We start from the raw sequence: 15,981 nt of genomic DNA on the forward strand, positions 1-15,981 counted from the left end.
TGGTTTAAAATTATAATAAAGTTTTAATATTAATGAATTTTGAACAGTATGCTTTGCAAAATATAAAGAACTAGCTGTTGCTCGCGGCTTTGCCCGCGTGAAATTATAAATAACAGCCTATGATACTCGGTGCTAACATAGCTTTTCAATAGTGAAAGAATTTTTAAAATGGGCCCAGTAGTTATCGAGTCCTTTCAATACATTCAAAAATACAAATCTTTCCTTTTTGTAATATAATATTAGTATATGTAAAAAAAAGATTGTATTTTGTAGGTGGGTATTTTAGAGTCTATTCAATTGAATAATTGGCAGTTTTAACATTAAATCTATAACATTTAGGTAAGTACAGACGGACAAAACATATTATTTCAATTTAAATATAGTTTGTGCCCGGTTTCTAGTATAACTGTAAGCAAATGCATGTTAAATGTTAATTTTATAAAACATTAATGTTAACTTTAATAATATTCATTAAATAATACAATAATCACACAAAAGTATTAGACTTACTACTATTGATTAAGTACAGTTCGGTACAAACTTCATATCTTAAAAGGGAAGATTACATTTGTTATCATTTATTTTACAAATCATAATATATATCAGAACTCTGGTCTGTGGTCGAAGTTTTAAGAATACAATAAACATTACATTTTGTATAGAAATATATACAGAAGTAAAACTAAATAAGCCTCAAATTATTTTAACTGTAATCTCAATACAAATTGTCTGGAAAAAAAAAATCAATTTGTAAATAAATGCCTAACTAATACTGTCATATTGTCATCAAAATTATTAAATATTATTTATATTCGATCGTTATCTTTATAATGTAGGGTGATAATTGTAAAGGCCACAAAGGCATTGTCAGTCTACAATCAAACACAACCATATTCATACCAAATAGCTGATTCCTTTGAGTTTTCTGGTTTCTCACGATTTATTCTCTCTTGATCTTGCTCCTGTGAATCTTCACCAGCAGTAGTTCTGGGGATATCAGTCTGTTGGTTGTCACTGCCAGATCTGTCTTGACCAGTTTGACAAGCACCCTCCCCGATAACAGTTGATATTCTGTTGTAGATCAAGTATGTTGGATTTTCTTTTATAGGTGTGCTCTGAGGTTTGGAGTTAAGAGTAACATCGGGGTTATCATCTGCCAAGTACACGGTGCGCCGTGACCCGGCCGTCCCGAACACTGGTGAAGGTGTGGATGCTGAGGGAACAAATATTTAATGTACAAATCGTTCGCTACTTCGTCATAGCGGTTTAAAAAATTAGACTATAATGTTTCCGCGTTCATACGTCCCGTCAATTAGTCCAGAGGTTTCGGAAAATAACAAAGAGATAGTAAATAAATTTAGAGTATGTTATATCGAAAAAAATAACATAACAAATAAGATGTATTTGCGTAACTGATAGCGAAAACCAAATTAAAACAAAATTTATTTGTACGATTTATATCAGACTTCCCCTGTAACGTAGCTGACATGAATGGGCATATTATTGACAACCTTTTTTTAATTACACATTCATGAAGTTTGCCAGCGATCGCTCGTAGATAATATTATCATAAGTTATATGTATAAATTTATATTAGATATTTAAAAAAAGATGCTAACCTGTAGGTAAGCCGGTATCCCCCTCTAACCCTTGATAGCTATTCCTATGTGTGGGCGGCACCGCCTTGTGGGGCCTCCTTCGCAAGGAAGCTCTGATCAAAGCGTCGTCGCCGCCGCCACCGCTGTGCACTGACGCAGTTGAAAGCCGCCGAGTAAAGTTTCCTTCGTTCCCAGTCAACCTACTCGGATCGAGACTACACACTGAACCTTCCATATTGTCAGGTTTTTTAAATATCTCATCGCATCTTCTGTAACCCGAATCGGAACTATGTCTAGGCGATTCTGTGCTTAGAGTCGAGGAAGCTTGCTCTTGTTCGCAAATTTTAGATGATTTATCGAAGTCGTGGCTGCCGGGGTCCGATTCGCCGGATTCGGAACCGGCTAGCGTCAGTTGAGACTTTGATCGATTTTCATCTTCTATCCTCTTATTGTTTCGCGAAGGTACTTTGTTAATTAAATCGGTTCCGGCTTTTCTCACTCTTTTAACAAAGGATGCTCCGAAACCACGTCGTTTGGGGGTACAATTATCAAGCTTTTTATAATGTTCCATAATTTTTTCTTCCAGTTTTTCTTTCTGTCGACACAGAGCGTTAACTTTGTCAGCAAACATTTTCTCCTCTTCATGGTAATGCTGTTTGTCTTTTAAAGAATGTGCTAACAATTCATGATATTGTGTCAAAAGTTGCGACACGTGGTCCATCAGAGATCGTCTGTCCGCGTCTAAGCTTTTATTCATCTGAATGAGCATTTCACAATGTTGGTTAGTTTTGCTTATTTCTAATTCCATACTAGTTATAATTTCAGCTTTTGTATTAATTTCACCCGACAGCTCCGTGTTTTTTAATTTAAGTTGCGTAACATCACTTCGCATCTTTCTATATTCATCCTGCATGTTTTTGTATTCATTTTTTAATCTGCCACTAACTGTAAATAGATTTCTAAAATCATCCTTTAGTTTAGAATGCTCTGTTCTCAAATTAGTTAAATTCCTCGACTCCTTTTTCAAGTTTTCTCTTTCCATTTCAACTTCAGCTGCCTTTTTTTCGAAATTGACTATTTTCTCTTTTAACTCTCGGTTTTCGAGTTTCAAGTCTCTCATGGCAATCTTGACTGACTCTTTTTCACTTAACAACATTTCATATTCTGTATTTAACTGTTCATGAAGAGTTTGTAACGCTACTTGATCTCTTAAGAGATTGTCTTGTTTGTCTTTTAACACTTCAAGTTGTTTCAATATTTCTTCTTTCTCTGCAGCTAATTGGCTGTTTGCTAGTTGTAAAGTCATCTGTTGAGATATTAGAGAGCCATTTTGTGAATTGAGTGTGGCAACATTGACTTCTAATTTAGCATTTTCTGCCTGGTAGTGATCGAGACCAGCTTGTATAGTCGCCAGGAGTTGCTCAGTTTGAGGATCGGGACCATGATTCTTTTCATGATTACAATAATGGGGGACTAAATTAGTCATATTAGCTTTGGAAGCAATATCAAGTATTAAACCACCATTATCTGCATTCGTGATAATTTTTTCTAGTAATTCCTCCACATTAATATCTTTTGACATTATCTCCGAAGCACTGATTCCCAGTTTCTCAAAACAGTTGATGAACTTGTCACAGTTGACTTTTTCTGTAATCAAATCCCTTTGAAGAGTTTGAATTGTTTCAGAGTCTACTTTCTTGTGAGATTTTAGTTCTTGTGTTTTTTGTTCCAAGTCTTGAAGCCTGGTTGCCATCGACTGGCTTGCGTCAAGTTCTCGTGTTATTCTTTCGATTTCTTTATTCTTCAATTCTATATCTGTACTTATTTTATCAATGATCACGTCTTTCTCTTCTACAGCCTCTTTTAATTTATTAACTTCCCTTTGTAGGTTATGAGCTTCCTTTTCACTGTATGTTAATTTTGTCTTAAGTTCTTCAGTTTGAATTAACAGTCGCATCGCTTTATCGGCTTCGGGCTTAACGCTATTTAGTTCTTTAGTCCTAGTATCTAATGATTTTTCCAAATCATCAGCTCGCTTTTGTATCGAATCACACAACATTTGAATTCTCTGTTTGTCTTTTGTTAAAGACTCCAAATGTTTTTCAAAATCTTGTAATTTGTTCTTCTCCGATTCTCTATCTATGGACTGTCTATCAATATAGGCTTTTTTGTTGTCTAATGAATCTTGTAACTTTCTATTTTCCTCTAATGCATTTTTGAATACTTCTTCTAGTTCAGAATTCTGTTGCATGAGCCTGTTACAATTTTCTTGAAGTTGTTCGCATTTTAACGTTAACCGTTTCTTTTCCTTTTCTAAATCTAAAACCTTGTCACTACCATCGAGTATGGACTGTTCTCTTAAATTATCAATAGTCGAAAGAAGTCTCTTATTTTCTAATTCTAATTTTAAAGCTCTAGCTTGTGCGTTACTAGTTAATTGTTCAGATAGACTATTTTCACCAGATTCTATTGTGCTCTCGCATTCATTGTCCGTGTCTAGGTTGCTGTTGTTGCTTTCACTTAGCATTGATCTCGCGATATATTGTAAATGGTTATTTTCTTCAATCAGTTCCTGTATTCTTTGTTGATCGGCATCCCTTTCCTTTAACCAAAATTTATGTAAGTGAAGTCAACATCAAGTTAACAATGATACCTAAAGTAATGTTAACATTTACTTACCAAAGCAATGTCGTTTGCTTCTCGTTTCAGTTTGATCATAGCCGCTTCTAGTGTCAGACATTGCTCAGCCCTCTTTCTAGCGCGCTGGAGCTGTTCCTCCAGCACATCTCTGGAGTCCATCAACGCCTTGTTATCCTCACGAAGCTCCGCCACACGCGTCTTGTAGTATTCTGCATCAGCGAGACGATCTCGGTACCTTTGTATTTCTTGCTCCAACCTAAAATTTATTGAATTAAAGTTCCATTTCACATTAATTATATAATTTCGTATAGTACAATAAACCTAGTATGTGATAGTTACAATAATTATTATGTACTTTATACCAATAGTTGTGCACACCTCTCACATCGTTCGGCCTTTTCCCGTAACGCATCAACTTCATCCCTGTATCCCGCTGCTTTCCTCGCCTCGTTGAACCATTCCTGGCTGTCCGACCGTAGCTTGGTCAACAATAACTTCGTATGTTCTAATTCTTCGCGACATTCGGATAATTGTTCCGATTTTTCTTCCCTGAAATGAAACTCAATTTTTACGTGCATTTTATCGATGAGATATATTTTTACAAAGTAAAAACCTTTGTTGACTTACAATTCTTGTCTCTGTTTTCGCAGACGTGCTTTCCAATCTGCAAGCTCAACGGCTAAATGTTGGCTTTCACTGTTATTTTGATTAATGTTTTGTGTCGATGGATTCTTGCTGCTTTTGTTATCACCTTCGGTCTCACAAAGGCCCTCATTGAGTACCAATGTGGCCCAATTCTGAAGGTAGTGGTCCCTTTCCTTGGCCAATCTTCGCATGTGATTAAACATCGTCGGTGATTGGAAGAGATCGATTGCGTCTGGTGTTAAAACTACGGTTTGCATGTCTGTTACCTAGAAATAAATGATAAGTTGTATATTTAAACACTTTGACACTTGGCACTTGTATGTAAATTAGGAAAAAATATGCAATCCTTTCATAACATGTTTGTATAACATTTTTTATAGTTTCGCCAAGCCTTGACAATTTAATGTGGTTTGGGCAAATCTCCCATTTATGCTCCGAAAAATAAAAGTTGACAATGTTTTAGATTTAAAAGTGACAATTTGACCTTTTCTAATAAAAGTAAATGTTACTTGTTGTTTACTTTGTACACAGGTTCAAATAGATAAACAAATATCACATTTCCTGACACAATCATGACATACTTCCCTCGCTTTTTCCACATTCACATATTAACGCATGCACGCTCCTCAGTTGCGATTGTATCAAGTGTCGATATAATTTCTTTAATATCGTAGCACTTCTATTAAAAAAACAATGTCACGTATTTATTTTTGCACTAAATTTGAAAAGACAAATGAGCTGTGAATCGCTGAAAGAAAAGCGACCATAGGTAAACATCCGAACGAATCGGAATATTCGGTTCACCAATTTCAATAAACGTCGGATTCCACTGCCGAAACATACACGATTTTTTTTTAAGAATAAGAATGACATTTTGCTTTTATGTAGGATTTCCGGCTGTAAAACCCACGGTTATGATAACTAGACGTATGTATACCTAATTATTTCAAGGTTTAGTACCAGCAAGACCATTTATAAAACTTATCTAAATACATTTTTGGATGCGTAAAGACGCCGTTACATTCGAGCGTATTCTAATAAGACGTGTGTTTGTAATAGTATCTACACGATACGCTTGTGTAGTTTGTTATGCGGGTCACAGTTATGTCTCACGCACCACCATACGTTTACTGAGGAATTTTCACGTATATTCGTGAGAATGTTTTTGTAACATCATTGGCAAAAATTTTATTTCATTTTTGAATTGCCCATACTAGGCGTTAGGAACACCTAAATCTAATACAAATTTTACAAATACGTTCTCGCAACTTTCACGCATATTTTCATAATAGACCCTCTGTTATCGACACCGCCATCGGCATCCCTATACTAGGTTACCCCCTCTGGTTGGGTATGTTAAATAATGAAAAATCGATAATTATCAAATTAAAAAAAAATTAAATACACAAAATTATTCATACTTCCAGATTTCATTTAACTTATAATCAATTTAAAAAATCTGTATTATGTAATCTATTGTTTATTGTAATATTGTGGTATACCACTCATCCTGATGACATTATATATGGTGATATTTCTTGAATGCCAATTATTTCTAACTCCATTATCCATTTACTTCATTGACATATTAAATTAACTATTCAAAATATGTGTTACATAAAGAATATTACTCATATGAAATCTATAGTTTACGGCAGAATACTAAAACAGCATTTAAATATGTCTTCAATGATAAGTGCTAGTTAAAAAAAATAACAAAAATAGCCACATTTAAACTAAAAGGTCACAACTGAACAAATTCCAATAAAATGTTGACATCAAATCTTTAAGATAAATTTTAGTATTTAGCAATTACATCAATTTTGAAAATGAGACAAATGTTTTCATATGATTTTAAAATATGTGAAAACACTATTTAATTGCCTTAAAACAATTTTAAATACTAAAGATTTGGTAGACAAATATATGGAAACATGCTTAGAGAGATTGTCAAGGATAGTGGTTGGAACCCTCAGGAGTGAGGAAACAATCCAAAGAGAGACATATGTATGGTACATCATAATGTATCTCAAATGCAAATGTTTATAGATGTTTGTTAGAAGCTACATCCTATATAGCTAAATGTAAATAATATTTGGTATAAATGTAGAGCATAGTCTGGAAGATTAGATAGGCTACTAGCTTTTGTTTTATTTCTAAATTCAAATGGCCAAAGGTTGAGCTTAAGGCATAATATTTAAATACCTGTCCATACCTGTTTAATACATTCTACAATATTGTGCTGCAAGTCCACATCTAATTCCTTTATTCTGGTAATGAATATTTCTTTATTTGGACATTGTACCGCAGCACCAAGTAATAGCAGTAAAAGGAGCTTCATATTCTCTAAACCATCTCTTGATTCAGGTGCTTTTCCTAGGCATATGCACTCCGGGACAACTAGTAATGTCATACCCAATTCTTCATCATATAAACTTTTGACATTCTTAATAATAGCATCAAAGTTCTTCACCCTACCCAGGATCAATGCCTGGTCTTCCAAGCCAGCTAGCTTTGTTATATGAAAAGAAGGTTCTGGATCTATTTGGAGATAAACTTGATGCAAGATATCTCCATTGAAAAGAGATGCATAATCTTTGACTATCTCTGGATTTGTAAGGCATGACTTCAGCTGAAAATAATTTTAATATTCATGTAAATATTTTATTACTTTTCAAAATCAAATGTAACTAAAATAGCTTTTTAAACAATTTTTGATAGAAATGTACTTTATAACATCTTGGCAATGATTAACAATAATGTTTTGCCATTAAAAACAATGTCTTCTCTCAAGTTATTATTTTTAAATTTAACAATAACATAGCTTGTCTTATAATGCAATATTATCATAGTTAAGAAATCAGTTTTAGATAAAGTTATGAATGTCAACATTATGAACAACTTTTGTGCAAAATAATAGCATTTACTGAGTTTTAATCAAGTATTTTATAACCTCTATGTATCAAAATATAGAACAACATCAACATTGAAAGGTGTTCAGCATTTAATACGATGTAGTCCATTGAAAAATATTCATAGTGAAATTCAATTATAAATGCAAAACACACGTTCAATCATTTGGAACGATCCGACAAAATTATCCCACGGTTCATTCTACTTCTACTTTATAATTACTATCATTGTGCACTTACCCATGAAACTAAAGGTCCGTTTAAGAAGTCTTCAATTTCGGTACCTGACGCAGCCATTGTAACCAAACGTTAGGATGAACAAAACCTACCCCTACGATCGTGACCGCAGAACATGGCATTGAAACAGGTCGTAAAATTAAAACGTGGAGAAAATCTGTTGAACATCTGCGACAAAATTTACAAAACTCCTAAGTTAAGTGCAAGCAAACACCGTAACACTTACTCGAGTCGTGAATTGACAAGTTGTTGACTAGTGATGAGACTCGAGTTGCTTTTCACTCGAGTGACTCGAGTCATTTTTTTCTTACTCGGACTCGAGTGAAATTTTTGACAACCCGAGTTGCGAGTGACTCGAGTTGACTCGAATTACGCGGGACTCGTAACCATTTTGTTGGTTTATACTAAGCGGAGTAAGAAATTTTTACAGCATTTTCAGTTAAATTTGTTATCTTTTTAAAAACGCACTATTTCTGTTCTTTTGTAGAGTTTATTTAAGCTTCGTTTATGTTAATTTTATTAGCAAAATTGTGTAAGAACATAATCAAACTGTCCATATTTGGATCTCATGAAAATTACTTGTAAGAATTTATTAAAATGGTTTAGAACTTATTTATAGTACACTATAAAATTTCAACTCATAGATGATATAAGAGGTTTCTTGATTATGTAGACAGGTTTAGTTTAAAGGAAAACACTATTTTTACACATTTTGTACAGATTTTTTGAGTAACTTTTACGTTAATGCGAAAATAATTTCTTTATGTTAAATTAACATTGTTTTATTGGTTTTAAAATTTTGGTTCCTTGATTTTTATATTTCGAGTGACTCACGTCTATAACCATCACTCGAGTCTTATCATCACTCGAGTGGCATTCGAGTGAGAAAGTTACGAGTACCGAGTGACTCGAGTGAAAAAAAATCACTCGAGTCCCATCACTATTGTTGACACTGTTGGTGACTGGTGATTGTGATTGGCTCATTGGTATTTGGTTGTCTTTGGTCATTGCCAATAGAAATAAAAAAAGGTTCAAACCGATGTGTGAATCGATTTCATTGTTTTCTTGTATTTCATTGATACTATAGTTTTATTAATAACTTTAACTATTCTTTACACTGTTTGTCCAATTTTTAACCAGTTTACTCAAATAATTATAAATATGCATGCGACGAATTCAGTTTTTTTTTAAGTAGGTAAGTTTAAGTTGTCACTTAATGTCACTGTCAAATGATTAAGTGCTTATCAGTTATCAGTGCTCATAAATATTTTATTTTACGAAAGTATGAGTTTCTTTTTGAGTAGTCATTATATAGATAATTTTGGAAAATGTGTAATTTTATAACAATGGAATGAATGTAATATTAATTATTAATCACATTTCCAGGTTTAAGAAAACAAAACACAAATTATGCATACTTAAGATTCAAATACGCTTTAAATAATCTTTGCGATTAAACATTATTAAAATGTTTAGTAAATCCAAGGTGCAATTTCAAGACCAACAACTAGATGACTATGTGCTTGAGGTAATTTTTGTTGAAATAATGTTTTTAAAAAATTTTAAACTTTTAATATGCTTGTTACACTTTCTCCTAATTAATACAAATAATGTTGAATATTGTAGAATTCAGTATTGAAAAGCAAATTACAAAGTAAAGTTGATGCTTTGGGTATTATGAGCAAGGAACTTGACAAATGCAGTATGGAACGGGATAGATACAAAATCTTAGTTGAGCAACTCCAATGCAAGAAGAGTGTATCTATATGTGTTCAGGATAATAACTACAGGTTCACGCAAACAAACACTATTAGTGGAGGAGAAATTCTAGCAAGAACTAGAGACCATAATAATATGCTTAAACTAGAGGTATTTAATAATCATGTTTAATTATCATAGTTGAAAACATAATATTGACTGCAGTTCACAAGTGTAGAACATTTTATGTGTATTGTTTGATCATTGTTTTTTTGATTCATAATCTATATATATAAAAGAAAGTTGTGTTAGTTACACTGTTTATAACTCAAGAATGGCTTTACTGATATGGCTGAAAATTGGTTCAATATCCGTACATAGGATACTATTTATTCCATTTATGGATAGATGTTTCTCTCAATGAAATTTAGCATAGATGTAGAAGATGGACTGGTGGAAGAGATAGGCTATTTACTTTTTTTTAATTCCTCGCGGATGGAGTCGCGGGCGAAAGCTAGTGAATAATAATAATTTTGCATTTTTTTTCTCCTTTCAGGTAGAGACATTACGCAGCAAGTTAGATGAAGCCAATGGTGATATTTTGGCTTTAAGGAGACAACTGCAAAAGGGACCCCTATTGGACGAGAATGATCCTAACAAAAAAGTGATACAAAGTTCACAACAAAATGATTATGAACAATTGGTGCAGAACTTAGAAAGAATACAAAATAAAGTAAATATATTTTGCATTTAATTCCTTAACAGTTTCTAATAAATCATTGAAGGTGTCTTAATATTACATTATACCATACAAACTTTTTTAGTTTTTACTAGAAAAGTTGACACCCAAGTTACCCTTTTTCGATGTAATCAAGAAATCAAACACATAATCAAAATATTTTCTTTTATAGTATCAACAACTACATTTAGATTATCGGACAACATTGGATGAAAAAGAGGAACTAGTTGCTGATAGGGATTATTATAAAAACAAAGTACAACGATTGAATCATCAAATAAGTTATTTCGTTACAAATAAACAGAATGTTCAACAACCGGAGGTTGATCAGCCGAAGCCCTTTGTTGACATAGATGCCTTAATTACAGAAAATAAATATTTACACGAAAGAATTACGCAATTGCAAGTTGAGAAAGAAATCGTTAAAAGAACTCTGACTAAATACAAGGTATGTTAAATATTTTAGTGATAGAGCCCGCATTAACATCTGTATACTGTAGGGCCGTCTCACCTACTATAATACCACGACCATACAGAAGGCAGACATGATGACAAGGGGAACGTGGTTTTGACGGCTGAGGAAACGCATGGGAAGGGGAAATATCCTCTTTTTGCGTGTCTGCTTCTCCGTCGATAAAGGGTAGACAACTCATCTGAAATTGCGGATGTCTATCGGCAGCTGTCACTTCGACTACGGCATGTTTCTCATATTTGAATTTTTGTATCATTTTATCTATTTGTGTGTACAGAAATACTATAAAATAAATAATCTCTGTCCCATCCGCTCATCCTAATTATAGTTTAACATCAGTTTCCTGTCTGATTATCATCTGTACATTGTTGTTTTCAATAAATTCTTTCGATTTATACTAATACTAGCTTACGCCCGCGACTCCGTCCGCGTGAAATTAAAAAAAACAGTTATGAGTAGCTTATGTGTTCTTCTAGATTATCCTCTACATCTATACCAAATTTTATTAAAATCCGTTTAGTTGTTTTGGCTACAAACTCTCACAAATATCCAACCATCAATCCATCCATTTAAACTTTCGCATTTATAATATTAGTATGATTATAAAGAGGAAAGATTTATATGCTTGTATGTAATAAATAAACTAAAAAATATGTTGAAAGAAGAAATATTCCTTTTTGTGTGTTCCCTCTTCCAGTGTTTAAGAGTAATGTAAATAATATAATATTGAATATAATATAATTTGTTGTTCCAGACATTGCTTGACAACAGAACTAGAGGAGATACGGTCAATATAAAAAAAGGATTTGCAGATGTCATGACACAAAAACAAGGTCCAAATAGAAATAATTATTTTTCGGTTACTATATTAATTGCGTGTTAATACAAAAGTTGTAATAATATTAACTAGTTAATTGGTTAATTTCAGTGAGGGAATATTTGGATAATAATTCCAAAACTGGTCTGAAAAGAAGTTCAGCTGCGGAACTAAAGTCACTATGTTTGGGATTATTTGAAGCATTGAATGATAAATCCATTGCTTTACAACACCAAAGAAAGACTAATCAGTATGTATCTTGTTAAAGCCAGAAATAATTTACATTTCTTCGCAATATTGCAAATATTACACTAACTTTTTGTATAGAAAGTGGAAAAAACCAAGCAATATAATTTTTTTTATTTTTATTTTATTTGTCTATATTAATATTCAATAAATTTAACTTACGAATATAATACGATATTAACTAAATAAAATGTAATATTAACCGAGAGTTTTCAGGACACAAGAAATATATTGAAACAAAAGTTTTTGCGTTTTCAGGATTTTAGCAAATAGAATAAATGAATTGGAGAAAACATTAGAAAGTTGGTGTAACGGTCAAAAGTGTATACCAATATTCCCAACACAGATGCTTCTAGAAGAATTTCTGCCTGACACATCATCTGTTAAATCTGATGAAACGAAAAAAAATATAGAAGATTCCAATGTGAAAATTCAGAATACATATTCTGATAGCGAGGAAGATTATGGGACATGTGACAATGAGAACAGTTTTGGTGACAATTATCCCGACGGCGGAGGTGACGGACATGTGTCAAAAACAATTTTGCCATTGGAATTGGAACAACTTGTCAAAGAAGCTCTGGCAGATTTAAAACCAGTCCAGTGAAATAGTGGGCCCATTTGTATGCAAGCTACTAGCACTAGCCATATGCAAGTATTCGTTAACGATATCATGCCAGTGACTGTCATTAAGAAGTTAACACGATGTTTTTTGTGACAGCCTCGGGCATGTATGTTCAGGAGGAAACTTGACACTTAAGATTCGTCGCTAAAGTACTCGTAAACTTTTTACTGGCATGTATGTAGCAATGTACATACACCAGTAGCTGGCATGCAATATACTATTCTTTTATATGTTCGTTTTCATTGTCATAACATTTGTGTTGAATCATTGACTTCTCTTGTACTCTATGAAATAATATTTTTAATACAAACGTTGAATAGTGGAAGTTGTAGAATTATATAATTTTATATTAATTCTTGTGATAAGTACCAAAGATGTTGAAAATAATTCTAGTCAATCATTCCATTGTATTTATTTTATATTCAATTAGCAAATACTTTTACAAATAAATTATAATTTGTTATTATTGCTTTTTCTTATTTAAAATTAATTTACTTTATAGTAATAAATTTGTTTTAAAATTAATTTTGTTTCAATTACACTTAGCAGTTCCCCAGTTTCGCAATCAAAAAAGCATAGATTCAATTTTTTTTCTCGTAGGACACTTAATAATTCTGTATTGAAAAAAAAAGTGTATACTTATTATCCTGTAAACTTTCTTTGACGATGACGATGATGACTTTATCAATGTATGATTATTAAACATTAAAAATCAATCGATTTACAAAAAAAAAAACAATATACATGCAATTTAAAAGGCTCGGCGAAGGCAATATTTACGTATAAGGGGAATACAGTAATAAAAGAATACGATTTTACGGATATACCAACTTTTTCGCTTGTTACCGATAGATGGCGTTGAAGGTTTATGTATTAAGAGTAGATTGCAATGAAGAGATGCTTTATGATTGAGTCACTCTCGTCAGTCGGCTAAATTTCGGTATCGCTTCTCGGCCTTTTGGCTAAGATCAAAGTGTAGTATCTGTTCTTTTCAGCTTAATATCTGAAAGTTCCCGCACTGCGGGACCAGTATATTAAACTGATTTTTGTAAAACGACGGGATGTTCGGGGCTCGCTCCACTCTCGTCACGGGTCGGCCCGGCATTGCAGTGCCGCCGGGATCGGCCCACATAAATTTAAAACTTGTCAACTGATAGAAAACCTTCTACTTACTGTAGTAAATGTGTAGCAGAAGGAAAAGATGTCTTTATATCATATTTCTGTCACGACCCTAACTCTGGCAATATAGCAATTCAGTCACCAATGCTCTCGTTCTTTGTCGTTAACTGTTTGTACTATTGTAATAAAGTAACTGTAACTGAATATTTTCATTGTGATCTTGCTCGACAAACCGCTAAGTCTTCGCTCAGGTAGAAAATATATTAATGTAACACATATAACAGGCAAATCTGTTCCATAGTTTTGAAATTTATTTAAAACCAGAAATTCACAAAAATATTTTTTAAACGTCTTTGGTTCAAACACATTTTTTTTAAACATTTCAATAAATATTGATATTAATGTACCGAATAAAAACAAAATATCATTAAGAACTGCGTGGTAGTATTAAGCTGTTTAATGTTATTCTAATCAAACATTTAAATGGAAGATAGATGTTGCCTGCCCACGTCCAATGCCCCACGATTTACATCGCGATGTTGAAATTCAATGAAAACGAAATACTCGAGTTGGGCTTTATTCACTAATCATACTTACCTGGCGTAGGGGCTACCGTGATCACAAAGGCGGTTACCCCAGGACGAGACCTCTCCATTGCACTGCGGTTGGGTTGACCCCTGTGATTATCCCTTATGTGGATAACTCGGACGCGTAATTTTTGATAGTGGGGACTGCGTACGCGCCGTCCCCTTTTATACTCCTGTAGATTAGACGATATCCTATTTATAGGTTATAGTCCTAATCCTAATAGTGACAAAATAAACTTTGATACTTCCGCAGGGTGAGAGAGTTAGCAAGATTTATACCTATTAAATATAGCTACGACAATGTATAATGTACTACAAGTCTAGTTCCTATATTTGCAGTTAAATTAAAAAATAAAAACTTAACTGTACGAATTTGTGTCATAAGAATAAAACCATTTTGTTAATTATATCATTTATTGTAACATTCGTTAACAAGTTCATAACAAAATATCTATTGTAATTGTTAAATTCATGACATAGATATCGTAAACATTAAAGAAATTATAATAAAAAAAATTACTGGTACTTTAATCAAAAAATGATGTACAGAAAAAAAACATTAACCAAGCCAGAGCATATTACAGTAGTAGGTTTACCTGAGTTGATAAATTGTGATTCTGTTTTTTTTTTGAGAGAAAGGTATAGCAGTGTTTTACGAACAAAAACATAATAATGTTAATAAAAAAAGATGGAAAGTGCATAAAGGAACGAAAATTTAGTTCGTATAAAGAATAGTGAGTTATGAAAAAGAAATAATTTATTGAAAAATAACAGATTAACAATTAACAATAAAAGTTATAACCAATTAAAAGATAAATACAAATAGTGGATAAAATGCGATTAATCTAGTGATGCCCACACTAGGCAATGCCTGTATCGTGGGCATCGAAAATGATATACCAGAATTAATTTCTAAAGGCCTGAATGTTGGCACATCAATTGAAGGAAGTTTAAGACAAGGTTTTATAACTTAAATAACGATATAGACACACACAAACACAATATATACTAGATTCTGTAATAAAAGGCTCAGTAAAGGCAATATTTATGTAAAAGGGGAATACAGTAATAAAAGAATACGATTTTGGACATCCCGGTTGGATATACCAACTTTTTCGTTTGTTACGGATAGATGGCGTTGAAAGTTTGTGTATTAAGAGTAGATTGCAATGAAGAGGTGCTTTATGATTGAGTCACTCTCGTCAGTCGGTTAAATTTCGGTATCGCTTCTCGGCCTTTTGGCTAAGATCAAAGTGTAGTATCTGTTCTTTTCAGCTTAATATCTGAAAGTTCCCGCACTGCGGGACCAGTATATTAAACTGATTTTTGTAAAACGACGGGATGTTCGGGGCTCGCTCCACTCCCGTCACGGGTCGGCCCGGCATTGCAGTGCCGCCGGGATCGGCCCACATAAATTTAAAAATTGTGAACTTGTGGAAAACCTACTACTCACTGTAGTAAATGTGTAGTAGAAGGAAAAGATATCGTTATATCATATTTCTGTCACGACCTCACGACTCACGACCCTAACTCTGGTAATGTAGCAATTCAGTCGTCAATGCTCTCGTTCTTTGTCGTTAACTGTTTGTACTATTGTAATAAAGTAACTGTAACTGAATGTTTCCATTGTGATCTTGCTCGACAAA

At 33.1% G+C, this 15,981-nt stretch overlaps 2 protein-coding genes across 2 annotated transcripts; one reads left to right on the forward strand and one right to left on the reverse strand.

Moving 5' to 3' along the window:
* Positions 1-706: 706 nt before the first annotated feature.
* LOC106111601 (coiled-coil domain-containing protein 88B) lies at positions 707-8,280 on the reverse strand. Its single transcript, XM_013293734.1, has 7 exons — positions 8,036-8,280; positions 7,099-7,515; positions 4,866-5,149; positions 4,617-4,787; positions 4,278-4,494; positions 1,620-4,200; positions 707-1,213 (listed from the first exon to the last, which is right to left on the reverse strand). The coding sequence occupies exons 1-7, from the start codon at positions 8,090-8,092 to the stop codon at positions 879-881; spliced, it is 4,062 nt and encodes a 1,353-aa protein (XP_013149188.1). The 5' UTR covers positions 8,093-8,280; the 3' UTR covers positions 707-878.
* Positions 8,281-9,264: 984 nt separating this feature from the next.
* LOC106111560 (coiled-coil domain-containing protein 149) lies at positions 9,265-13,053 on the forward strand. Its single transcript, XM_013293686.1, has 8 exons — positions 9,265-9,314; positions 9,419-9,560; positions 9,659-9,901; positions 10,287-10,463; positions 10,642-10,917; positions 11,696-11,774; positions 11,870-12,008; positions 12,263-13,053. The coding sequence occupies exons 2-8, from the start codon at positions 9,501-9,503 to the stop codon at positions 12,609-12,611; spliced, it is 1,323 nt and encodes a 440-aa protein (XP_013149140.1). The 5' UTR covers positions 9,265-9,314; positions 9,419-9,500; the 3' UTR covers positions 12,612-13,053.
* Positions 13,054-15,981: the final 2,928 nt, after the last annotated feature.

This window comes from Papilio polytes, unplaced genomic scaffold (assembly GCF_000836215.1).
Source record: "Papilio polytes unplaced genomic scaffold, Ppol_1.0 DF824158.1, whole genome shotgun sequence".
NCBI lineage: Eukaryota > Metazoa > Arthropoda > Insecta > Lepidoptera > Papilionidae > Papilio > Papilio polytes.

What these genes read in the sequence shown, in the direction of transcription:
- LOC106111601 (XM_013293734.1), bottom strand. Translation starts at nt 8,092, where the DNA reads ATGGCTGCGTCAGGTACCGAAATTGAAGACTTCTTAAACGGACCTTTA. An exon ending in TTGTAGAATGTATTAAACAG is followed by an intron (nt 5,150 to 7,098) that starts GTATGGACAGGT and finishes ATTTATTTCTAG; the next exon opens with GTAACAGACATGCAAACCGT. An exon ending in AAGGCCGAACGATGTGAGAG is followed by an intron (nt 4,495 to 4,616) that starts GTGTGCACAACT and finishes AATAAATTTTAG; the next exon opens with GTTGGAGCAAGAAATACAAA.
- LOC106111560 (XM_013293686.1), top strand. Translation starts at nt 9,501, where the DNA reads ATGTTTAGTAAATCCAAGGTGCAATTTCAAGACCAACAACTAGATGAC. An exon ending in ATAATATGCTTAAACTAGAG is followed by an intron (nt 9,902 to 10,286) that starts GTATTTAATAAT and finishes TTCTCCTTTCAG; the next exon opens with GTAGAGACATTACGCAGCAA. An exon ending in CACCAAAGAAAGACTAATCA is followed by an intron (nt 12,009 to 12,262) that starts GTATGTATCTTG and finishes TTGCGTTTTCAG; the next exon opens with GATTTTAGCAAATAGAATAA.